General features: G+C 41.3%; 2 protein-coding genes across 3 annotated transcripts in view; one reads left to right on the top strand and one right to left on the bottom strand.

The window, feature by feature from the left end:
* LOC139658502 (estrogen-related receptor gamma-like) overlaps nucleotides 1–4,484 on the top strand; it is a 20,896-nt gene extending 16,412 nt beyond the window's left edge. Inside the window, exons 8-9 of one of the 2 annotated variants that reach the window (XM_071536619.1) lie at nucleotides 1,826–2,095; nucleotides 2,387–4,484. In XM_071536619.1, the coding sequence (XP_071392720.1) occupies nucleotides 1,826–2,095; nucleotides 2,387–2,631 (515 nt within the window). In that variant the 3' untranslated portion in view covers nucleotides 2,632–4,484. The remainder of the gene's footprint in view (nucleotides 1–1,825; nucleotides 2,096–2,386) is intronic. The other variant, XM_071536618.1, reaches the window with a different exon arrangement.
* Nucleotides 4,485–13,882: 9,398 nt separating this feature from the next.
* fez2b (fasciculation and elongation protein zeta 2b) lies at nucleotides 13,883–24,944 on the bottom strand. Its single transcript, XM_071536623.1, has 9 exons — nucleotides 24,582–24,944; nucleotides 21,802–21,910; nucleotides 21,315–21,431; nucleotides 20,776–20,917; nucleotides 20,046–20,173; nucleotides 19,680–19,829; nucleotides 18,476–18,551; nucleotides 18,238–18,303; nucleotides 13,883–17,241 (listed from the first exon to the last, which is right to left on the bottom strand). Exons 1-9 carry the CDS (start codon nucleotides 24,887–24,889, stop codon nucleotides 17,225–17,227), a joined length of 1,113 nt encoding a protein of 370 aa, XP_071392724.1. The 5' UTR covers nucleotides 24,890–24,944; the 3' UTR covers nucleotides 13,883–17,224.
* Nucleotides 24,945–25,119: the final 175 nt, after the last annotated feature.

Genomic DNA, 25,119 nt, shown 5'->3' with positions numbered 1-25,119 from the left:
GAGTGTGATGGGGCTACTGTCCTGACTGCTCCCCCCCTCCGTCTGCTCTTATCAGGCAGATTGACAGTGATGTGGGCTGAAGTCTGAGGGCCAGACTGGCAGATGAGCTGGCTAAAGACCAACTACCCTCTGTGCTTTTGGCCTTTTTTTAGTCTACTGCAAGTTGGCTGTCAAATGTGTGTGTGTGAGCGACTGTGGGCGTGGGTGTTTTGTTTGTGTGTGTGTGTGTGTGTGTTGATATGATTCAACTAACATCGGCAACATAACAATGGTTCATAGTTTTCCCCAAATGCCTTATTTCCCTCAGGGCCCTTTGCTTCGGAAGGACTATTTTGACCCTTCAATCTTCGTCCTTTCTCTTCATTAACGTGTGACATTGTGAATACGCGGCATAGAAGCTGGGGCATTTGTCCTTAAAATCTATTGATATATTGCTAGAGATGTCACCATATCGGCCTAAGCACACACATACACACACGGCTGTCTTCGTCTCCCTGATCAATGGTCCAGCACCAGAATACTGATCCCTATCGACCAATGAAATTTTGCACAGACAGCGTTTCCAATCAATCAGGGAGCGATAAGAGTGAAATGGGCGCCACAGGCATTCCCATGGTGATTGTAAAGACCACTGGATCCAGATAACAATCACTGATGGTGTCAAAAATAAAAACGCCTTCCCCTCCTCCCTTCGCCCTGTAAAATCATCTGTTTAATTACAACAAATGTGTGTGTGTGTGTGTGTGTATGGGTGTGCGCTTATGCAGGGGCACGGGAGTGGTTTTAATCATACTCCTGTGGGGTGTAATTGTCAATCAAAATGGGTGTGTCCTACAGAATGTAATTAAATTGGCCACCTATTCACTGCCTCTGTCCACAGTTCCCCTTTGTTGTGCCCATTGCAGTGTCGCCTTATCAATAAATCATTCTGTTGCCAGCAAATTCTGTATAATGAAAGATAATAAAAGGCAATGTAGAACCCTCGTCCTCCTCCTTTAAAGTTGTTGTCATCACCAGTTGTCATTCTGGTACAACCGCATGAAGTTTAATACTGTCATTGGCAATGTGTCTTCCATTTATGGGTCCATTTTGTTGTTTGGTGGTGTATTTCTCTTGTTCACGTGGATGAGTGTCAAAACATAGACGACATGACGAAATGTTGAGGTAGTTCCAGCACAGCTACAATGGATTTTTTTAATAGCTGAAAATTTTTAAGCTATCGAAAACATAATTTGGTTTCAGTCCCTCAGAATAAAAGAGCAATGGCTTCTTTCTAGACTCACCATTTTGCACAGATGTTCAACAATCATACAACAGGGTTAGGGCCCATCGTAGTAGAGGAAGAGATACCAGTTTCTCCACTGACAGTAGACTCAATAGAACAGAATAAGGAATAAGAGTAAGGTGTGCTACTTGCTTTTTCTCAACTAGAAAAACTTGCTGTTACTAAGCTATCGCTATCACTCCATTTACACATAGCCTACTAAATCAAACAAGTTCAGGCACGTTCTCTGTGTGCTGTGGAAAGGCATTCTGGGAAATGTAGGAAATCACTAATTGAAGTAAAAGTAGAGGATGCAGGTTAAGAGAAAGTGGGTACAGCGGAAAAGTAAATTACAACACTTCATCACAAAATAACTACTGGAATGCGAGTAACCAAATATCCAATTTCCTTTAGATGAAAAACATTGTCATCTCTCAGCCATGACAATTTTATTTCAACAACAGTCTCAATATCAACTGCACTCATTTTTTACAGTATCTCTAACCTGTCCATTTTCCCATTGTCTCCTGTTTCTCTGCCCTTATCCACCTGTCTTTCTAGGCTTCCCCTCTCTCTCGCTGGCAGACCAGATGAGTCTATTACAGAGTGGCTGGATGGAGATTTTGATCCTGCGTGTGGTGTTCCGCTCGCTGGCCTTGGAGGACAAGCTGGTGTATGCTGAGGACTACATTATGGATGAGGAGCAGTCGAAACTGGCAGGGCTGCTCGACCTCAACAACGCCATTCTGCAGCTGGCGAAGAAGTACAAAGCCATGGGGCTGGAGAAGGAGGAGTTTGTGGTCCTCAAAGCTATCGCGCTCGCTAACTCAGGTACATTACAGAGATTAGGCAGTCCGGCTCTGTTTGCCTGCACCTGCACAATTTTCCATTTCTACTTAACTCCACTCTATTTTTATCTTTTGTGCAAAGCAACTAAACTAAACTCTAAGCTGATGCCATGTTAGGTTTTGTTCTCACGATATGGTTCTTTGAAATGCCGCTTTTGCTTTTTAAAAATTATAGATCGATCATGTAAATATACAGGCGAATAATGACAAATTTCCTCTATCTACCTCCATTTCCATTGGTTTATTAATTTGTCATGTCCCCCTACTCCTACAGACTCCATGCAAATTGAGGACTCGGAGGCAGTTCAGAGACTCCAGGATGTCCTTCATGGGGCCCTACAGGACTACGAGAACACCCACCACCCAGATGACCCTCGGCGGGCTGGCAAGCTGATCATGACCCTCCCTCTTCTCCGCCAGACGGCGGCCCGAGCTGTCCAGCACTTCTGCAGCATCAAGCAGGACGGCCGCGTGCCTATGCACAAACTGTTCCTGGAACTGCTGGAGGCCAAAGCCTGAACTCGACACAGACAGCCGTTAACTTCGTCCTGACCTTAGCTCAGCGGTTAGGATGACAGAAAGGGAAGGATAACGGGTAGCAGTGGGGTTTGACGCCATTTCTTTGTCCATTTCAGCTTGCATTGGACAATAAAGTTTTGAATCTGCAATTGCCGGGAAGTATGTTCTATATATGCGCTCAGAAAACAGGCAAGCAATTTTTAGAGCCACACCCTTCCTACTTGCTCATCTTGAGTTGCAGACGGAAGTGGATGGAGCAAGACTCTGAGTTTTCAGAGCAAAAGTCAGATTGGCGTTTAGTGTCTTGAAGGACATTGTCATCTTTACTGTTTGTGACATTGTGAAATAAGTGTGTTGACCCGCTCCAAAAAACAGGAGCGCAAGGTGGAAGAAAGATGACAGCATCTTAAAAACCAGACGAATCGCCTTTTAGAGATACAGTTACATGCCTAAAGTAGAGCTTGTTTTGTCAAAAGACCACCTGATACTTGAAGATCCTCATGGATTATTTCATCCATCTTGAAGCCTGTTAATCTGCATTCTAGTGCTTTTAGAGGGCCTTTTTTTATTTTGTCCTTTTGTATAGAAAAACAAAATGTGTCCTGAGAGGTAAGTCTTGCCAAAGAGTAAAGACTCATATTATTGAAGAATACCAGCAAATGTCCACAATAATATAGTGTGGCCTGTAAAACATTCACATAAGACATGCATCCCTGCTATTATATATTGCAAAAATATCTATCCATTCATACATGGGAAACATTCATGTATTGATGATTAAAAGGAGGAGATAAAACGTTAAAGACCAATAGTTAACTGTCTTTTTCAACGTCTCATATAAAACAATGAATGGCCTCCTGATTTTATTAGAATATTTCAGGGAAAGAGTACTTAGTACATCTGTCATGATACAATTGTACAACAGCAAAGTGATTATATTTATTTAATGTTGGCGCAATTATTTTGCTGTTTTTTATTTACTAATGTGGCATTAATGAAGAGTAGAATAAAGCAATTACAGTGGATAATTTTTTAAAGATTTTTAAATGATATCATTGTAAAATAATTACCTTTTTTACTAGCTTCTCTGCTACACTTACAGCACTGATACCTATACCATATCATGAAATTCAAGACAACCTGATTATGAGTGGACTAAGTACTTGAAGATAATAATGTTGTAGAGTTGTGTAGAACCAATAGATATAACTTTACCCATGTAAAATGGCTGCCATATAATCTGGATTAGGGAGGCTTGATGTCCTTTCTATGGTATATCTCTATGTGTAGAATAAAATCAGTGCACTACTTTTCCTTTTAGCCATAAAGTCTGGGGAAACTGGTGGTGGCCCTCTGTTAATCTGTTACTGTGTGTGTTTTGTGTGAAGAGTAGTTCTGTCTGAAATTTGTCTTTTTCGCACACATTAAATGAAGGGATTAAACTCGGAAGGAATCTGAAATCTCAGTGCAAATAGGTTAAATGTCCAAGTTTTGCTCCTTAGTGCAAGGTACTGTGACACTATAATGTGTATATTTTTGTGACAAAATATATCAGATGTGACAGCAATATGGTGTGGAGATGGTTTAAATGTATGTACTTTATGCTGTATATAATGTCTTATGCCAACAGAGATGTTTAAAGATGCAAATAAGCCTTGTTCAGATGAGATGTGCCGTGCTATCATTCTCAGGTGGATTCTTAGGCAATAAAGATGATCCCCCAACGTAAAACTCATATCATCTGAATGTCATCATTTCCACTGTGGAGAAGAGGGACAGAAATGGTGATAGGCCTTCGAAACCAATCCATAAAGAGGTGGTGAGAGCGCACACAGGCTAATTTGCGCTGTCTGACAATGGACAGTCATTTTAAAGTCAGGCCCGTTATGGCACATTTAGGCCACCAGAGCCCTATTGGATGGAGATTTATAATTAACAGCTATAATGTAATGAAGTCTAACAGCAGCTCCGGGGAGTGCTGGTCATCAGATGCCTGTTGAGGCTGATGAAAGCAGAGATGGCCAACTGATCTCTATCTCCATCATACCGTGATCTTGACAAAGAGAAGATCCCTCCCCATATATTTAGATTCTTAGGCGACAAGTGACGGCACTTCTTACGGTCTGATCACAACACACCACCATCATATAAATTACACACATCGTTGGTCTACCCTACTTGTAGTGGAGTGTGGGTAATCATTTTGAAAAGGTAATTGGAAATCACAATAGTGATGAACAACGCTCTGCTCTGCCTTTATTAGACTGGAGATTGAACAAGCAGATATTTTGTTAGGATTACATGGTTTTTGATTGTGTTTACAGTCAATAAAGGAAGCATTAACTACAGTGACACAGCTCTCAGTAGCAATCAGTCACGACTGGTTATGTTACATGAAGTGCTTGATCTCATCTATACACAGGCGATGTGATATAAATGTGTATATGACGTGTGTGTAGATAACATTTCAAGTGTTCTCTGTGTGAGCAAATGCAAAATTGTACTGGGAATTGGGAAAAAAATATTGCAAGTGAAAGAGAGGAGAAGAGAGGAGAGGAGAGGACAGGGAACATGAGGAGGAAAGATGGATGGATAGATAGAGAGACAAATCAAAATCGAAGTGAACCCATTTGTCCTTTCGCCCTCCTTATCTGTCAGCAGAAGCTAAATAATCTCCTTATTTACCTGTGGTTTAAACAGAGGGAGCGCGCCGAGGGATTTGGAACAAGCTGGAGATTTTTCGCCACATCAGCCGTCAGTAAGCGAGTTAGTGATCTTGAGTGATATCCCTATATGTCCCTCTGCTTAAATGAGTTAGTATGTGTCTAGCGCCTGTGTCGCCCAGACACCTTGGTGATGGATGGGGCCTTGAGGAGATGGGCTGTAAAAAAGGCTGATTCTGGCACTCAGGGGTGAGATCACTTCCTCAATAAAAAAGCATTGTCCCGAATCATCACGGCAAGGTATGAATGCTGATTAGGGTATTAGACGGAGGAGAGCTCCTCTGTAAAAATAAATCAAATGAGCTGTTAGTTAATGTAGGGCCCCTCTCACAGCAAAACAGGACGTCTGAAGGAGGGGAGCAATGATTACTGATTCTTTTCATGTTCTCTTATCTCATCTGACATTGCAAACATAGTTAAATAATCACTTTGTTTTTGTATAATTGAGTAGCCACCTTGCTTTCAAGCATTTAGATTTTGCCCTTCTTATGCTGCGAGCAACGCCTCCTAACACACACTGACCCGACTGGACTCCATGTCCAAAAGGGGCCCTGAAGTGGCCCTGACATTTCAAGGTGATGTTATTCTTATAAACATAACCTTTGGCACAACCAGACATACACCTCTCCTCAGAACGCACATGCAGAAAGTGACTGAACCGGTCACTTTTTGATGAAGCGAGCTCAATTCTGCTCCTTCGACGATGATCGTGATTTGACAAAGAAATTAATTCAAGCGTGACTTTTACGTGTCCTCCTGGGAAGAAGAAAAAAAAAGAAGATGAAGAAAGAAGAAAAAAAACTGCAGCCATTAAAAAGTAATTAGAAGAACTTTTTCTCTGATGAATGGTGCAACTTTTCCGACAAGAAAGTTTCCATAAAAGAGTAAGCTGGTTATCAATGTGCAGATTTGAGCAATTCATTTATTGGAACAAGATTCTGGGCAGCTTGTCATGAAATAGAAATTAAATATGAATTGCAGGTTATGTCAATTAACAAGTAAAGGAAAAAAAAGGAAGATAATTAAAATTCAGCTTGTTTTTGTATAATTTCTTGTATCATTATCTTAACAACAGGAATGATCTGTGTTATTTCAACATATTACCCTCGGTATAAAGAACATTGTGAATTCAATATAAGATTACATCATTTTTTGCAGTCTGCCTTATTGGGAAAATACCTCATATGACGATACTATTGTTGGGGCATAATCGTCATGTTTTATTCAGTGGTTTTCAGGGAGAAGAAGAAGAAGAAGACAACAAGACTAGAGTGGCAAAATGTTTCGAATGGGCCTGATCCAACCTCCTCAAATCATCCCACTATTCCTCAGGAGTTGCTTATGTTTAAAAGTTTTATGCCTTCCTGGGGCACTACCATGAATTGTGAACGCCCTGACAAAATGTTACTAAATGTGCTGCTGTACCTCTTCATGGCACCGCGCCTGTCATTCTCAATCATCCCCCCCAGAGCAGATGGACGACTGTATATGAACTGTTAGAGGTCACTTGGCCACAACACTGGAAAAAAGGCCTTTTTGTGACTTTTTGCACAGAGCCTTGAAGTTCCTTGTAACCTGATGTGACAAAATGAGTGTTTCGTTGGTATCAAAAATGTATGTGTGCTTTTGAGTATGCATGCATGTGTGTGGCTGTGTGTGGCCTATTTAGTGACATTGAATGTTTGTAATATGTAGCGGTGTAATAGTACAGTAATGTCTGGGACTGAGGTTGAGTAGCAGTGGTGTTGATAAATTACAGTGATACTGATTTCTTTCTCTGGTGCTGTTGGCTCATGCTGGACACTGACACACAACAACACAACTTGTAGTGCTGCTGCTTAGTGCCATCATGTGGTTATATAATGTAAGGAACATTATAAACGTCCTGGTTCATATAATGAGGCCATGTTATTCTCACAAACAAATGAAGCCTATTATCAGGAAATACAGTATATAGATACTCCAAATGACCCTTCAGACACTTCAAAAGGTTTGGTAAGTTAGGGAGAGGGAACATCCACCCTAAAACATAATTCACATTTGTTGATCTATATTTGCGAGCATGAGCGAGTCTCACCCATAACTTGAATCAAGACCAACCAACGCTCTCCTGAATACGTCATTCAAGAGTAAAATCCTGGAGCTGTTGCATTAACAGTGACTGGAAATGCAATCCATATCGAACTCCTATAAACACCTATGGGCATTAAGCGAGCATTTCCACCTAAAAACGACTTCCAGTAGTTGAGTGGAGCAGCTTCTTCTTTAGCACACTCCCCACTACAGTGATAATTCAGTCAGAGACAAGGTCCTGTCCCATTCAAAATAACATGAGACTGGTAACCCTCGGTCCCCTGGCTCTTTTGGGCCCTGACCTTAATTTAAGAGACCTAGGTTGTGATAAACTATTGAACAGAATATTGATCAAACAGTTGAGATGATCTAATTACAATGGGGACGGAAAATGTTCTAAATGTTCTAAATTTGCAGGCTCTCAATATATGATAATTGAAAACAGGTTTAATAACAAAAGGCATTTGAGCTGCCCAAGGTCCCAGCATAATGATATAGTAAACATAACCAGTTATGCTAATGGGGTAATTAATTATATTATTATAATTATATTAATTATATATTTCTGTCAACATACTTCACATAAGACATGGGCGGTATTAATATTAACTATGTATCTTAAAGAATTAAAGAGTTTTAGTAGTTTAAAAAAAAAAAGTTTTTTTCCTCATTAATTTGCAGATTTATGCAGCAAAGTGCTCCAATATCTAATTAGATCATCTATAGGGGGGGTCTGTGGTAGAAGTATGAAGTTTCTATCATGTATTGTTCTTGAGTTATGGTGTTCACAATACGTCTACTCACACAGACGCCACCACGATGACATAATATCCTGCATACCATGTACCATGGTGGCGGGACGTAGAAAGTCAAAAGATACCGAAGTCTAAAATAAGTAATAATGAAAATGTGATACTTTATTGATCCCTGTAGAGGGCTATCATATTGAAATCTAATCTGTGTATCCACTGTATCCACTGCGATCAGTTGAGACTAAGACAAGTACAAGACCGGTCCTAGTTTCTATGTATATACTAAGACGAGCAATAGTGTACAAATCTTTAAAATTACATTATTACCAATATACTAAAATGGCATACACATTTTCTATTTAATATATGAACTACCCATTGACTCCTACATTGTGTTGCATGTTTGTTAAGTTAATGATGCTGAGATGAAACTTGATGTTAAAACACAGTTAAAGCATGATAATGCTATAATTCCAAAATTACTAAAGATTGATTTGTTGCTATACACACCACTTATCTTTATGAGAAAGTGATGTGGAGTCTCCCATTCAAAATTCATAAAGACCAACCATAGCTTGTTATTTTAGCTAAAGGATCTTCTTTAATCGGATGGCAGTCACTGAAATTTGTTACTCTCGGGTTGTTGGTTCATGCTCATGTATATGTTCATATAATATTTATATAAGGGTTCATATTAACACATATGGGCGCATACTCTTATGGGAGGGGACACACACACGCACACACACACACACACACACACACAAAGAGCAAACCTTAGTGACACACACAGAGTACACCTTCAGAGTCCGTCAGAGTGATGATAAGGCTACTACCATGCTTCTCCAGGTAAACTGAAACCTGACACTTGGCCGTTGCCATGACACTGCTGGAGAAGAGCAATGGTTGATGGGAGACAGAAGGGGTTAGAAGGACACTCATGCAGTTCGTTCAAGGCTCTCTCTGTGCTGTTTCTCCAAAACACTGAGCGAGTGTGGAGCGTGTCACTAAGCCACCGGGACGACATGGAGCAAGGAACCGGGCCACGGGAATCCGACATTCGACTTTGATACACCGACCTTTATTTGTGGGTCTCGCCTCATCTCCGTGGTGTTGCAGTGAGGGTGTTGGCCAGTATAAGTAACTGCTGTAAAATATTGATGGGGGCGACAGGTGTGTTCCCAAACCCACGCTAGGTCCTTGCCCTTCTGATCGATGTATCACTCATCGAGGGGGTGCCAGCACCCCCGCCACAGGCCCAACCACGGACCTCAGCACTGGTGAGTCTCTGGGTGGACACACTTATCTCTCTTTTTCCATCAGCCGTTTCCCCTGTCCTGACTCTAACCTCTGACTTATTTTCCTTTTACTGTGTAAGGCTGCAAACACAAGAACTCTAAATTTCTAAACCTACTATATCTTGGACACAAATAGGTTGATATTAGTGGCACCAAAAGCATTTATTGGAATTTTGCTGTAAATAAGCATGAAAAGGTAGTACTGTTATACTCAATAAACAGCACAATGTTGCCTTTGGGGCCTTTCTACCAATATATATATCCAGAGACTTGACATATGTAAGACTGCAGTGGGCCAAAGAAATATGAATGGATAAAAGTGGCTGCTTAAGGAGTGCAGTGCGATCAGTAGGCTAGAAACTAGGCCATGCAAGCTAGTACGTCTCCGATTACAGTGTTATCTCCTCCACATGTGCGTGATCGCCTTTCTCTCTCAGAAAGTGTTGACTTGTCCCTATTACTGCCAAGCGTAAGCCCTATAGAAGTCTGAATGAGTAGGGGATGGAGGTTTTGACAGATAAAGACATCATTAGTCACCAGAAAGAGACATTTAGATGAGCAGGATAAGTGTCTTTCAGTACATCCAGGCCGTTCCACGCACAGCAACACAGTACATCACATGGTGAGCAACGGCAACGAAAATGGAGCTTCAATTGGTATCTAGAGTTTATAGGAAACTGATACGAACTAAAAGGTCACTGAAATGGAGGCCTAGTGGTTAGTGAAGTTGTCTCTCATCCAGAGGGTGTGGCCATACATGCTGAAGTATCCTTGAACAAGCCTTGGGTCATTCAATTTCAGTAAAAATCATTTCTTTCGATTCTTATATAGATTGTCTGTGTGTATTTCGTCATTTCTCTACATTCTGCTTATGATATTCTTCCCTCTCCAGAGTCACCCACTCCTCTTGGAGGAGGAGGAGGAGGAGGGGGAGGGGGTGGTGAGCGGGCAGAGGGAGGCCAGGGAGACCAGCCACTCTTTTACCGGCAGCTGTGGTTCGCCGTAGTGATGGCAGGCGTGGCCCTGCTGCTGCTGGCCATTGCTTTGGGCGTCATCCTGCATAAGGTAAGGGACAGATCGCTGTATTTTGTATCAAGAGAAAAGACAAGTATTTTTTCTCATCAGTTTGTAACTAAAAGATGCTATGGTGGTGCATGTTCTATTAATATTATTGTTCTCTTAATAACTGTGACATTTGTCCTCTTCTTGTAAAGAAACTAACTAAAATCATCCTGCACAAGGCCCTCAACAAACCCCCCTTCACCAGGGAGAGACCCCCGCTGGTGGCCCTGCCCCTGCAGAAGAGGAGTCCCATGGCTGTCTATCCACAAAGCAACTCCTATTTGGTGAGGAGGATTACCCTGGTATCACATAAGGAGCACCTGGTTTAGCTGAGTTTTGCAAACAGTAACTCCTCTTTTAAGGCTGTTAAAATGTCTGACATTGATGATTGCTATTGTGTCTCATGAACTTAAAATATTGAAACCCATATTTATCGCAGATCAGTTAGTATGTTGCTCATAAGAATACAGCTATAGCACAGATGTAAATGTAACTGATTGTTACCTCAGGTCAGGTACCTCAGCTCTTTTTTTTAATCATTTTTTTCCTGTTTGTGATTTAAGAACACTGAGGTATTTAGTACTAGAATGAAATGAGATTGCATTGCTCCCTCTTGTGGAAATCTTTCACAATGCTGTGTAACTGACCCACTCTCCTTTCTCAGTTTGACACAGTGCCTGACACAACAGGCTTCTCCAACAGCGTCACGCTCAAGGGGTTCACCATGAATATAGAGGTAAAACCCAGTGCCTCATCAACATACAGGTGTGCACAAACACACACAAACAGAATTTCAGCTTCACAAAATCTTTCCTCTTTACCACCAGGAAGCGCTGGAAACTAAATGTGAGGTCATTGATGGGGCCCCTCCAGCGGGCGAGCTTGGGATCCTCAGTGTATCAGCGCTGAACGTCTCAGCTCAAGCTCATTCACAGAACTCCCTGAGGCGCAGCGTTAGCCAGGTGATGGACGGGAAGTCGCTAACAGGAGACGATGAAGCGTGGGACCCCCATGTTTCGGGCCATGACAGTGGGATGGTGAGAGATCCCAAAAACGTATGCTGAACCCGTTGAAACTACATCCACTGCAAGCCTGTTTCCATAGTCACATTACAGAACTTGTTATATTTGCTGTGATTTTTTTAAAAATCATTGTTATATATAGTAATAATACTTCAATTTCCACATAATTTCTCAAACATTTTGATCTTGGAAACAAGAAAATTGTAGATTTTGTCTCAGGGAACAGCTTGTAATGTCATTGCTGCCTTCACTGATTGCACAGAAGTAAATAGCCTCAGTCCTACATCCTCCATTTAACACAATCTCTTCTCCCTTGTAGTTTATGGAAGACGAGGAATTTGTTGACACCATCAAAGGCTTCAGTACTGTGAGGAAGGAGCACACCATGTTCACTGACACCAACCTGTGACCCGAGGATGATCTTTGAACCCGACAGGACCGTTACCCTTGACATTTAACATTTTGAAGAGCAAAGCGACACGTAAAATCCACCTTGTTTTGTCTGCATGGTGACCAGTTGTAGTGTCACTATAACCTGGTCAGAGTCATCAAGAGGTTCTTCTCTCCTCAACCAAAAAGGAATGAATAAGAGAGTCCAGCATGTAAATGACAGATGACAAGATCATTGGAGTAACAGTGGCATTGTCAATTGAGAGAAGAAAGGACATGCTACATGCCTACTGAGTGGAAAGAGGTGACACCTGCCTTTGTCGAGTTCGCTTTGCACAGCAAAACTGCACAAGGATATGCTCGATCTCAAATGTTTCTCATCATTGCATACAGACTCAGAGGCACATATTGAGAAAAAAGAAACCAAAGATATGGTGATGCAGCAGATAATTTAGTTATCCAGTTTAAGATATTTGAATACACTGTATGGCCAAGGATAAAGTTGGAGAGGTTTATGTGGAGAGATTGGAGAGAGATGCCCAATTAGAAAGAAAATAGAAAGTTTGTAAATGCTCCTTTATGATAATTTTGTAAAAGAAACACTTGTAACCTTCTACACAATCTTCCATGGACACATTTCATTCATTTTCCATACATTTTCCACTGAGGATTATAAATCAGTTGACTAAATACAATATCTTATGATTCTAAAACAACAGGCAAATTATCCAATGGAATTTGAGTTAAAGCGTTTTCACATGGATAAGAATATTTTTCATAGTAACGGGATAGCTTAACTAAAGCTGTTGTGTACATTAACTGTCTCTAAGTGAATCCCATATAAATTTACTGAATCTAGTGGATGCAACGAGTGAGTGCCATTAAGTTAGCCAATTATAACATGAATCAAAGACGACCAAACAGAAAATTTGACAAAAAAAAGAGGCTCCTTATCAAACCATGCTGTATTTGAGAGGTATCTAGCAAGCTAAATTGCTAACTAGCAGGCCTGAACTAAGTGGCTAGTTAGATTGTCCTGACACATGTATGTTTTTGCATACCTGTCTTTTTCTCTCTTCTTTCTTTTTTACGCAACTAATTCCTAATGCGTTTCATCTTGCCATAAATTGAAAGGTAAGGTCAAAAGTGTCCAAACTTCACCTGGTCAAGTGGTTGCATCAAAGTGGATCAGGTAGTAACTGATATGTGGTAGGTGATTGGTTAGCAATGAGTGAAGGATTGTGGGTTTCCTTGAGCAACTTTATACAAAACGTGTTATTTATTTCCAATATACATGTGTTTTATTCTCTATTTGACTGAGATGACAGAAGGGAGGGGAGAGGAGCTGGGGAGGCTGGTTGCTCTGCCACATAATCCTCATTAAATACTACAAATGATTCACACAAATACAACATATGCTATTCACAATGTCTGCCCACTACACTGAAAACTACTGTATATTTAATAGCAATTCAAAAACACCATCAGGTTAAGGCCTCACCCCCCAGTATTACTTCAGCATCCATGCAAACTGTCATGGATAATCTAGTCAATATCAGACTTGGAAGGACAAGCACCCATCAAAAAAATATCAAACATTATTCAATACAAAAACATCAGTATTCTTTTGGAATTCAATTATCTAATCCAGTTTCTCCAGGATGTGTGAAACTTCTGAATGCATCTATTGTTGAAGAGGTACAGAGCAATTCATAGCTTTAAAACTCTATTTGTTTTCTATTATAATCTATAAGTGATTTTTTTTGTTAATTTCTTATCATCCGAGTCGTCAGCAAAAGATCCATTTGTATACAATTGTATTGTGGTTGATTGTACATTGTAAGGTATTATCAAATGTTGCTTTTTGATATGGATGGAAAATTTGTGGGTACAGACTTTATCTAATAAAAGTGTGGCACATTAATGTCTATTAAAATGTACATGCACACCAACAGAGAAATGCCTTGGAGCAAGCCAAAACACATAAAAGTCTTCACATATTAATTTATTTGAAATGAGCTGCAATGCAATTCGGGCACAAAACACTTGTACCTCTACAGTCAATAATATGGTTACAAAACAAACATTTACATAATAAATTAATATACTGCAGTACCACAAGAGACAGTAAACATAAAAACCCAAAATGGGGGAATTATATTGCATTAAAAACAAAAAGGAGTTGGTTTAATGTACAAAATTTCAGGCATTTACAAAGGCAGCCTCTTTTTGTTACTCATTTTGTAATATATATAAATATAAATCTCTAAAGCGTGGCTACGCTGATATGTCTGCTAAAAAGACCAGATAGGAAGGGAGGGGCTTTCAGCCTGAGACGAGAACCTTCAATGACCTGCATGACGACTCTGCCATTTCACTACAAAAAACCTGTTTATTCACATATTTGGTGTCTTGTCCCAATTTCTCTGAAACTGTCGAAATAACAGGTTATGATCAGTGGGAGGCCTTAGTTTGACAATGGTACAGGTGCACCACAAGCCTTCTGGTATTTATCTATTCCCCACCGAGTATCTTTAACAGTTTACATCATAACTCTGAGTCAACCGGCTTTAACAGAGCACAAACCCCTCCATAACTTAATGCCAATTTGCTTTAAGGTTTTCTGCATTTCATTGCTGTGTGCATTTGTCCCTTTAGTGTAATATTTATACTACTGTATAAAAACATAATAGTCATTGAAATGTGTTCGCAGCAGTAAAGTGCATGCAGCACATGCTAGGTTGTCAATGTTTTCAAAGCTGGCTACAGTAGAAACAACAGTTACACATAATCAGGTACACATAGCACTACTAGATTTTCTGTCTTCCTTTACAAAACATAACAAAAAGATATGGACCCCTCAAATACTGGCAACCCTTTGCACAATCTTCCCTAACATCCATTTAATCTTTATCACTCTCCTATTCCTTTTCCTATGCCCTTTCTTCTGGCCACATGCATAAGACCCATGATTTAACTTTGTAACCATCTGGTCAAACCTGCGATTGAATAGGAGAGGCAATTGGGAAAGGGGACTTGTTTAGAACATAACGCTGAAGTGAATCAATCTCTTACTGGATTCCGTTTTTAAAGACATGCTCTCTACTCCTACATAGTAACCGTTCATTTCATTTCTACTAAGTAAACTAAGGGGTCAAAATGGCACTAAATGCTAAATCCAGCTGTCACAACTGCAGCTACACTATTGTTACTAGACTGCTACAAGTGGATGCTACTGCAACCTCTAAGGAGGTCTTGCTAGCTACTAGTACTAGTACTACTACTACTACCCAAGCTCTAGGACTTACAGCATCTGAGTATCTGAATGATGTTACAACAAAGCAAGTCCAAATTTAAGACAACAGGCTAGTTTCTACAACAGCATCTTACAACAAATCAACACCTGTAATGCTACCCTGACTTAGTTGAGAGGCTACTACGATTACTTTAATCTGCCCATCTGGATATTGGAATTTTCATCCAGAGTGTGATAGCACAGGACAGCATAAAGGTGCGAGAACATGAAGTCTATTTGATAAAATGTTCTTAGAAACGCTCAGGAATGTCAGTACCAAAACTGGTTTAAACGACTAACACTGATGATAGTACCTGAGAGCTAGACTAGACCTGATCTGAGTGTGTGGTGTACCTCTTGTACATTACTTATAGCTGGTGATCAGAAGGTTAGCATACCAACTTGCTGATGACATGGCAGAAATGCAGTCTTACGCAGGTGTTACATGGTTGTACAGTTGTTAGACAGTGAGGTCTATAATTTGAAACAAAAGTGTAGTGTGTTAAAAATCAGTCATGATGACTAATATAAGGTATGAAGGTGGAGTAGGATGAGGAGCAATATATGTCTATCATCCATGATAACAATTCTTAACATTGACATGAGATATGTTTCTGTACCACTAGCAAAAGTCCCTTAAGTAAGATCTAATACTAATCTAGTGAGATGTTCTCCATCAGCACATCCGCCACATACTCCACTACAGAGTATGACCAGATCACTGACGGACTAAAGTGCCACCACAAGATCCCTAAAACCTACGCAACATGTAAGGGTTGACAGATACAGAAAACCCACAAGGTCTGATAGAAGCTTAAGTACACAATTATCAAACCTGACATTGCCTTAACTACACATTCTATCTAATTATGATCGGCTATGTCATTTTCTATTAATGCAAAGATGCAATGCATGAGGTATTTGTAGACTGATGTAATCACAACTCCTAGGGGAGTGATAAAGTCGTGGGTTGGGGTCACTACTTGAGGGTCAGAGGTCAATGAGTAGCATTTACAAATTATGTCACAATGATGTCACAAAAGTAGCTACTGGCAGCGCCAAGTCCCTAATGTCACTAAAAACGACTCATTATCCAAAAATATTATGCTTTACATGTTTGTTCTTTCAGCTACTTCCTTTCTGACCAAGTCATTTCACTTTTTCCCTTTAGAAGATACTTTTTTTTTTAAAGTTTCCAAACTGTGCAATTTCACAGCATAGTATACAAAATATTTCATTAGACTAATGCAACTCTACTGAGCATCAAACTGCATGCAAAGACAGGTGGAACTACAATTCTGGATTTAAGAGTAAAGGGTTTTCTCCTTGATCCTCTCAGACGCTGTATGCCATCAATCGACAAATGCTATTAAAGCAAAGTTTTCCAAAAAGGAAAAGCAGGCCTTACGCTTGATGCCATGACTGGCCCGGCCCGCTGAGATTCAGAGATCGTGCCAGGATTTGTTTTCTCCTCAGGCATGAACTGCAGAGATGCAAATGCATTCGATTTACAAAACAAGACTCATGATTGAATTGCATTTCCCTGCCTCATCCAGGCCTGTTCATGAAGTCCACCCACGGCAGAAAAAAAACCCACTCCACCTAGTCATTTCCCTGTCATTTCACCATTCAACATCCACTGGCTAATCAGCAAGTGAGTTGTTGTAAGTAATACTGATTACTGGCTAACATAGAGAAGTCAACATGCAGTCAGGATTTTAAAAACAAGAATGAATGTGTAAGATTACAAATGAAAAGAGCTAAACAGACATATCTAGAGTTAAAATGTAAATAATCTCAGGAAGAATGTGGCAGAGAAAAAAAATATGCCACGAGGGAAAGTCTATTATTTGAAAATCGGGGAGGAGGGTGGGGCGGGGGCTCGATCTATTATTTGGACTCTTCCAGAATTCCAGAACCCCAACGCTTCTGATGTTCCGACGGAAGGTTCTGGAAACACGAGGCTCCGCCTTCGGGTTTATGTGGGACAAAGAACTGTGAAGACAAGACCAGATTGGTTGTTAATCAACACCGTTCTGGATACCCACTGTGTGGCATATGAAGGAGAGTCATTAAGTAGGAAACAGCAGCTAACAAGAGAAAAAATGGTGGGTGGGGGGGGAGTGAGAAAGAGACAACAGAGAATAACTAGCTACAGGTGAAAAGCACTCACGTGAACATCTGGTACTACAAGCTTGCCAGTAAGAGGGAATTGTGTGTATGGGTGTATTCATGTGATTAGGGTAGGTGTAGCGCAACCACAAGCACTGCACAGAACGATATACACTACAGCATAGAGCTAGAGGGAGGTGTCGTCTTTGGGGAAGACAGTGATACTAGTGGATCATACTGAGAGAGAAAACGAGAAAGGGTTAAAGAGCAAGAATGTGTTTGACTAAGCTCAGAGACAAGCAGAGTAGAAGGCTGAATGTGCAGAATCTGTGTCAATGTGTCAGTGCCTCACAAACCTCAGTTTCCACTGCTCTCATACCAGAGCTAGCGAGAGGACAATGCAGCACAGACGAGAGACAAGGAAGGTAAAGGTCAAAGTGGAAGGGTGGCAAGAAAAGCACTCCGTTTTGCTATTATGACAGGTGTTGTGTTTTCATTGTTATTGTAACCTTCCTTGAAAATAGAAAGATTTATTTAAAAAACATGTGGTCAGAAAAAAAAGGACTGCTGCTATCTTGAGCCATCTTGTACTACCTCTTACAAACAGCAGCATGAAAAGAGTTTCAGGTTTTTCATTCATATAAAATGATCACACTCAAAGTTTCCTGGGTGTGACAGACGCCTCTGGCCATAATTGTCACCATTGTGACACTATTTCACCTAATATTTATATTAGTGTGCACAATCAACTGGATATAACTGAAGTTGCCCTTTAAGGTTGGAGGGATGAGCTGTTTACTCTTCTCATTTAAGTCAATGGACAGTGGAGCAGTAATAACGCTTTAGTATGAGTTGATGTAGGAAAGTTGAGTGTTTTACCTTTGAGAATGTAGTCTGTTAGCAGGCTAGGTACCTTCTCACTGTCATCCCTCATGGCATGGAGGACTAGCAGGGAGAGAATAAGCATGTTACAGTGCTGAAATTACTTAATAAATATATAATACATACATAGTACAATGCATTTGAGACAAAAGAAACCCGTTACAAAACTGGGCATGAACCAGCACATATAATTTTGGGGATTGTGGTCCAGTTGCCAGAGGGGGTCTGTACTCACTCTTTGTGAGGATCTGGAGATCTTCTACAGATGGAGAGCCTGCTTTCTTCTCATAGGGGATTACTGTGGTCAGATACTGAGAATAAGAGAGATTATGTAAGAGACAATGAAAGAGTTAAGAGGAAGGAGAATGGAAGTTAATGTTAGGAAATGAAAATGATAAAAAGAAAATGCTGTTATGAATACAAATGGCCAATTAAAACATCTAATAATGCAGAATATCTCAAATTTTCACTGTAAAGCTACGTCTACTTCAATCTTTAAACTGACAAAAGGCCACAATACTTTCACAGGTTGATAAAATGGTTGTCTGCGAGTACCGTGAGTGGATTCCTGAACAAATGGTTAGTAAGTGCAGGCTTGTATGTATTCCTTCAACTTATTAGAGGCAGTGAAAGTAAAAGTTTATTGGCCAGAAATAAAGACTGCTTATTTTTGGATAATTAAGCTTCTAGTGTCTGCTTATCTTAAAACAAGATCAGTTCAAAAAAACAGTAAAAGCAGTAAAATAAGAAAAAGATGAAGGGAGGTGACTGCTTTGTTGGAATCAAGCAATTTACTCAAAGAAGAGAAAGAATGACTGAAATAAAATGATAAAAATAAATCAAGCATAAAGAGAGCAGACTGAACAAATGATGAAACAAATAATGACACCAAACGCCAGCGGTAGCTGTGGAGAAGGAAATAAACATGCATGAATAAGCGAAAGAACAGAACAGAACAGAAAAGAACACTGAGGACAGAAATAAATCTGCAGGGGAAAAAAAGAAGGAAGTGCAGAGAAAGAGAAGGGGCACCTGTTTGTCCCCTCCTGTGCTGCCAAAAGTTTGACGGAGGCCATTTTGAATGACATTGGAGAGTCCCTCCAGAGTGAGGAGCTACAAGGAGTGAGAGGAAGGAGGAAAAAAAGAGTAAAGAGAGATAAGGAGGCTTCCAGGTTAAGGGAATAGCAGGAGAGCGGATAGACACAAACCCTTGCTCCTAGTACGAAAGCAGCTTTCCCGTGCAGCCATCTGTCTGTCCATCTTGAGGCCATGCAACATGCATCTCCGTTTACAGTGTGTGGAAGTGTGTGGGAGTGTGTACTTGTCTCTTTAACTGATCCAGATTTCCTTTTATCGTCATCATAAACATGCATGCACTGGCTCCGTGTTTGTGTCTTTCTTTGTTTATGCCTCCCACCCCATGTCACCCCATGACTCACCGTGCCTGGTACATGTGTGCTGGCTGTCCTCTGGCCGTTGGGTCCGGTCGTGGTTGTGCTGCGGATTTTCTTCTTCTTGCGCAGCAGCTCGCGGTGCTCCTTCTGTCTGTTCTGCACGTCGATCAGCAGCGAGATGAAGCTGTTCTTCACCTGTTTTGTACAGCACTCTGTCAGTGTTTCCCAAAGTTTACAGGAGCTACATGTGGTCCACTATTTGTCTGTTTTATTCAAGCTTGTTGTCATTTATCACATTTCAATTTTAAGCTTACTGTCACAAATGCATTGTATAAGTCATGAAACCCAAGCAGTTTGACTATCAAAATGTAAAGTTAAAGGTTAAATTAACAAGATATAAAATCAATGTACCTCCTTTTCATAGTCCAGCTCATCACGTAGGGCCAGAGCCTGGATCAGCTCTTCGCTGTAGCGGCGGATGGCCGTCTCCACCTCCTCCAGAGCCTCAGTCAGCTCAGACACAGACAGCTGACGCAGCCCTGGGGAAGGTTCACAGACACATTAGGGAGAGGGAAAGTGGCATGTGGCATGTGTGTATTTGTTGTATGTGTGAGAGCATGGTAGTGCGATGATAGAGAGATAAAGAATAAACATTGTGAGTGTAAGAGTGAGCTTAAGTGCGTTTTGCAACATTTGCAACACTCAATATAAACTGTACAAAATGTAAAATACAGAGAGTTTAGGTTAATATATGTAGATATCCGAGACAAAATGTATAGCCTTCAGCCAAATTGGGTGTTTGCATGCTCAGTCTACACTACTCTGGTAGTAGCAATTGTATTAAGGCCAAATATGTGCTGGGGATTATATAACATGTAGGGACAATGCATGCAGCAGTAATTGCTGTCTGCTTGTATCTGTTATACATTACATAAGAATAGGGTTATTCTGCGTGAGTGTATGTGTGTGTGTGTGTTTGTGTAGCAGTTGTCTACATGTATAGGATTGTGTAACAGACCTATTTACACTTTGCTAAGTGATTCAGATGACAAATGATAGTAGGATCTGAAAAGGCACTGGCTGTCTGAAAAACACACACACACGCATGCACTCATGCACACACACACACAGTGGTACTCACGGTCCTCGTAGCTAGTGTTGGAGCCGGAGCGTTTGAGTGCATGGAGGTCCTGAGAGAGCATGGACAGGTCTGACTGGGAGGGACTCTCATCGTCCTCTGGGTCTGGAGACTCTTGCATCATCTCTTCTATCTCCTCTATCACCTAAAGCCACACACACACAAACATGCACACACATTAAGAAAGTTTGCCACAACAATTGGATGTATCCATTTGTGTAAGATGGGCCTCTGAATGTATTGCCAAGCCTAGATAAATTAGAACTAGAATTAGAAATTAGAGTGCCATACATATGGAGGAGTAATACACTCAATGGGGTACTGAATAGTTTGGAGTGTATAATAGATTTCTCTATGTTGTGAATTTTGGCATTTATGTGTTTGGATAAGTATGTGTGTGACTGTGATTCCTGTATTATTTTTGCAGATGTGGTGGTGGGAGAGTGTTTTTGGTTCTGAGACCCAGAGTTGCTCCTCGATCCATTCCAGGATGTTCCAGAAGGTACTGAAGTTTAAGAATGGTTCTTATTTGTGTGTGTTACCTGCTCGGCGGTGAAAAGTGGCTCATCGTTGATGCAGGAGACGATGATTGAGTGCATATCCATCTGCTCCCTCAGCTCCTCATCATCCGACAAATCCAGAGACTGGTTGTCCAACTTCTGTCCATCAGGGGAGAGGAGGAGGGGAGGGATTGAGAGAGAGAAGGAGGGAGAGAGAGAGCGAGCTTGGATGAGACAACAAACAGGTGGTTAAGCAGATTGAGGGCACATAGGTACGAAATGCGCGCATTTGTGTGTCTTACTTCCTCCTCAGGAAGGTAACATTAGAAAAACTGCTGAGCATTAGGAAAATGTAGCCTACATGCTATGTGTGCTTTACATCATTTGAGACCGTGTGTGCCGGAAACATTATGCAAAACCATGTGTTTTTGGTGCCCGATGCCCATGTAAGATGTGTGTGGGGGAGAGGTGCAGAGCTGTGTGTGAATATAAACAAGCCTAAGTGTGTGTGTTTGTATCTCTGTGGTACCTCATGCTCGCAGAGGTTGAGGGTGGGCAGGTGTAGGGTGCGAGTGTGTGATGTCTTCCAGTCCACAGGCATCACATTGCCATAGTTATCTGTCAGAGCGTTCCACACCCTGAAAAAGAAAGACAGAAAGAAAGAAAGAGAAAGAAAGAGAGAGAGAGAGAAAGAGAGAGAGAGAGAGAGAAAGAGAGAGAGAGAGAGTGAGTTAATGTGGGGAAAATAGGTTGGGAAAGAGGTGGTAAGTAAGGAGAGAGAAGTAAGGAGAGAAAAGACAGAAAGACAGAAATGACGCAAGAGAATTGAACTCACTGTAGAGAAGACAGACCCTGTTTCCTTCTCTTTTCTATGTGACACAGCATTAGCTGGCAGTGTTTTGTCCTGTTCTCTGGCCACCCCCTCACCACTTCACTCTGTCCCTGCTACATCTCACTGCAGCCCACTGAAAGCATGGAGGAGTGCAGCACTCTTCAATCATCCATGCTATTAGCCATCTCAAGGATTTTGCTGTAACAAAGAATTAATCCTTTCCCCAGTGACAGACATGAAGGATTAAGTCCAGCCTGATGCCAGGGGTTCCCAACCTTTGTCGGTAACCCATGTGGAGACAAGAAAATTACTGTGACCCACAAAGTTGGTAATACATGTGATTTGTGTGTTCACGTCATGCTGATTACACATTGCTGCTCCTGTGAGTGGGTCATTTATTTAAAAATACCAGATATTATTCATTTAGTTAGGATTTTTTCTTGGGACCATTTTACCCAAAAGGTTATGTTCAATGTTTAATCTCCAATGCAATTTTTTTTAACATTCATGCAATGTTTTTCATATGCTGTGACAGAAAATCGACACGAGTCAGTAGAGACTATGAAATGGCAAGTGTGGATGCAAGTGACTGTGTTTTTATTCCTGACCCTGACCGCTGCGAGCGTGTGGATGGATGCTGTGAACCCATGTGTCAGAATGGCTCTGCATCATCACACACTCTCTCTCTCACTTACGCACACACAAACACGCACGCACATGTTTACATAACTCCCATGTTTCTCCCTGAAGTGCTTATGCACAGCTTGGGGAGCAGGGGGGTGACTAAATAGGGCAAAGGCTGGCAGGAATTACTTTTTGTCCCTCAAGCTATGACACTCTGTCCCAGGCATGCGAGTGCATGCACACATACGCCATTGGGTTGAGTTCTTCTAAGAGCATTTGCAATTAAAAACATGAGGCTGGTTTAGATGTCAGGGAAACACATTTCTTGCTTCCAAATCGATGTTGGAGCTATGACAATTTTTGGGGGGTTACATACATGCATGAATATATTCATGGAGATGCTATTCTCTGCCTTCTCTTGTGCACACAACACACATCTTTCTTTTCTTTCTCTATTCTCACTCTGACACACTCAGACGCGCACACGCACTTCTTCCTTGTCATCCCTGTTGTTCGTCTCAGCCATGGGCTTGCTGGATAGGGAACTCGTTAAAGGCCTAGGCACGTCCTGCAAAAGTGCAGTCGTCCAGAAAAGACTCTCACTGAGCCTGGCGCTGCTCTTTGGGCTTAACCAGGCTTCTGTCCAATTATTCCATTCCCTCCTTCCTTCCTCTTTTTTCCCTTCACCTATAATAACCGCAGACACTTTTTTTTCCACTTCTGACACGCCTCCCTCCATTTCCCTCGACACAACATCTCTAGGGCACCATTAACTTCAGCTCAATACTGAGCATGGCTGTTACTAATTGTCGCTGTGACAAGCTCTCTTCTATCTATGAGTGTTTGTTTACGTGTCCAACTTCCCTTTTGGTATAGCAGGGGAGGCTTACATATGAGATAAGATAACACAGTGTCCCTGTTGCATCTTTCAGGGGCAGTCAGATTTCTAAATGCAGTTTTACATGCATTCATAAGGAGGCAGAATGCAAGATGGGGATGATTCATGCAGCCAACACAGCTCTGTCTTTAGATGGAAGTCTCTGCTGGATGTGGCATTGATATGACTAGCTGCTGTAAAGCAACAGTATATAGTCATGCAAATGTGTAGATGTGGCTACTTTGTGTTTCAGACACGATTACTGCAGAGGATCTCTGACCGAAATGACAAGGTTAAGATGGTAAGATCAGATGTTGACAGTATAACCTTTCAAAAAATGTATTACCCAAATGTGACAGTGTGTCTGCTAGCAATAGAGGCAATATACAGCGGGGCTCCTAAAAGTATGGATATTCAAAACACGCATTTCTATTAAAATACGGGACAAAGAGCAAGTGTACAGGGGTCAACAGCACTTCATTTACAGTCAATATATCCACTATGGATCAGTGGTTTAATGACTGACAACCAATCAAGCATGAGAACAAGTTAACGTGGCATGACCCCCCCCCTCATCCCCCGAGACACACACACACACACACACACACACACACACAGTGATTCTAAAAGCCGTCACACTTTTGCCCTGTAAGAACCAGACAGTCAATAGTTTAACATTTTGCATTTGACAAGTGTAACATTACTAGATGTTGCTGCTGCTCTACTTTTAAATGTTAACGTTACTTCGAGACTCTAAATTAAACAGGAAAAATATTTATCTTGTTGACTGCACTTGACACACTTTCGCAAACTTGCACCAGCTAGCTAAATTTGCACAACACTGATTGAGATAGGCTAAGCTAGGCTAAACTAAGCTAACGTTGGCTAACATTAACGTTAGCTGGGTGTTAAGTTAGCTGAAATAGCTAAGGTTAAAAGTTAGCGTGACTAAAACTTGATTGAAATTCACACTTACTCGTCGTCCTTCAAATAATTATCCTCCGTGATGGGTTTAATGGGAGCTATGTTTTCCGTCGCGGTGTTGTAGTTTCGGAAACAGACTGTCAGCTTTTCATCGAAGTCGTGGACGAGGTCCTCCATCGATTTGAAGCTGCAGATCTCCCCGGAGAAGCTGTTGTCGAGGTCGGAGAAATCATCCAGGCCCGACGACGAATCGCCCACATTGGAGTTCAGCTGGTCCAACTGGTCTGCTGACTCGGAGGACGGCTTGAATTCGTTAAAATCCTGCCAGTCCTCATCAAAGTGGGCTAACGGCGCCGCCATGACTGCCGTAGGGGTTCGGGTTGACAGCTAAACCCCCTCGATGGTGCTCTGTTTTCGGCTCTAGACACACTGGACTAGACGGTGAGCCGGAGAGAGAGGGGCGGGTTGGTGTTGACGTCACTAGCAGACGCCCCTCCTCTTCTCCTGGAGCAAAACAAACAGATTTCTATTTGGATTTAATAGCTGTGATGTTGTTTTAATTACGACCTTTGAATTCATATGTGCGCCTC

Source organism: Centroberyx affinis, unplaced genomic scaffold, assembly GCF_046629955.1.
Source record: "Centroberyx affinis isolate AG114_WGS23_722 - 3 ecotype Tasmania unplaced genomic scaffold, CSIRO-AGI_Caff_v1 ptg002920l_1, whole genome shotgun sequence".
Lineage (NCBI taxonomy): Eukaryota > Metazoa > Chordata > Actinopteri > Beryciformes > Berycidae > Centroberyx > Centroberyx affinis.
This window is presented reverse-complemented; position numbering and strand designations above follow the sequence as displayed.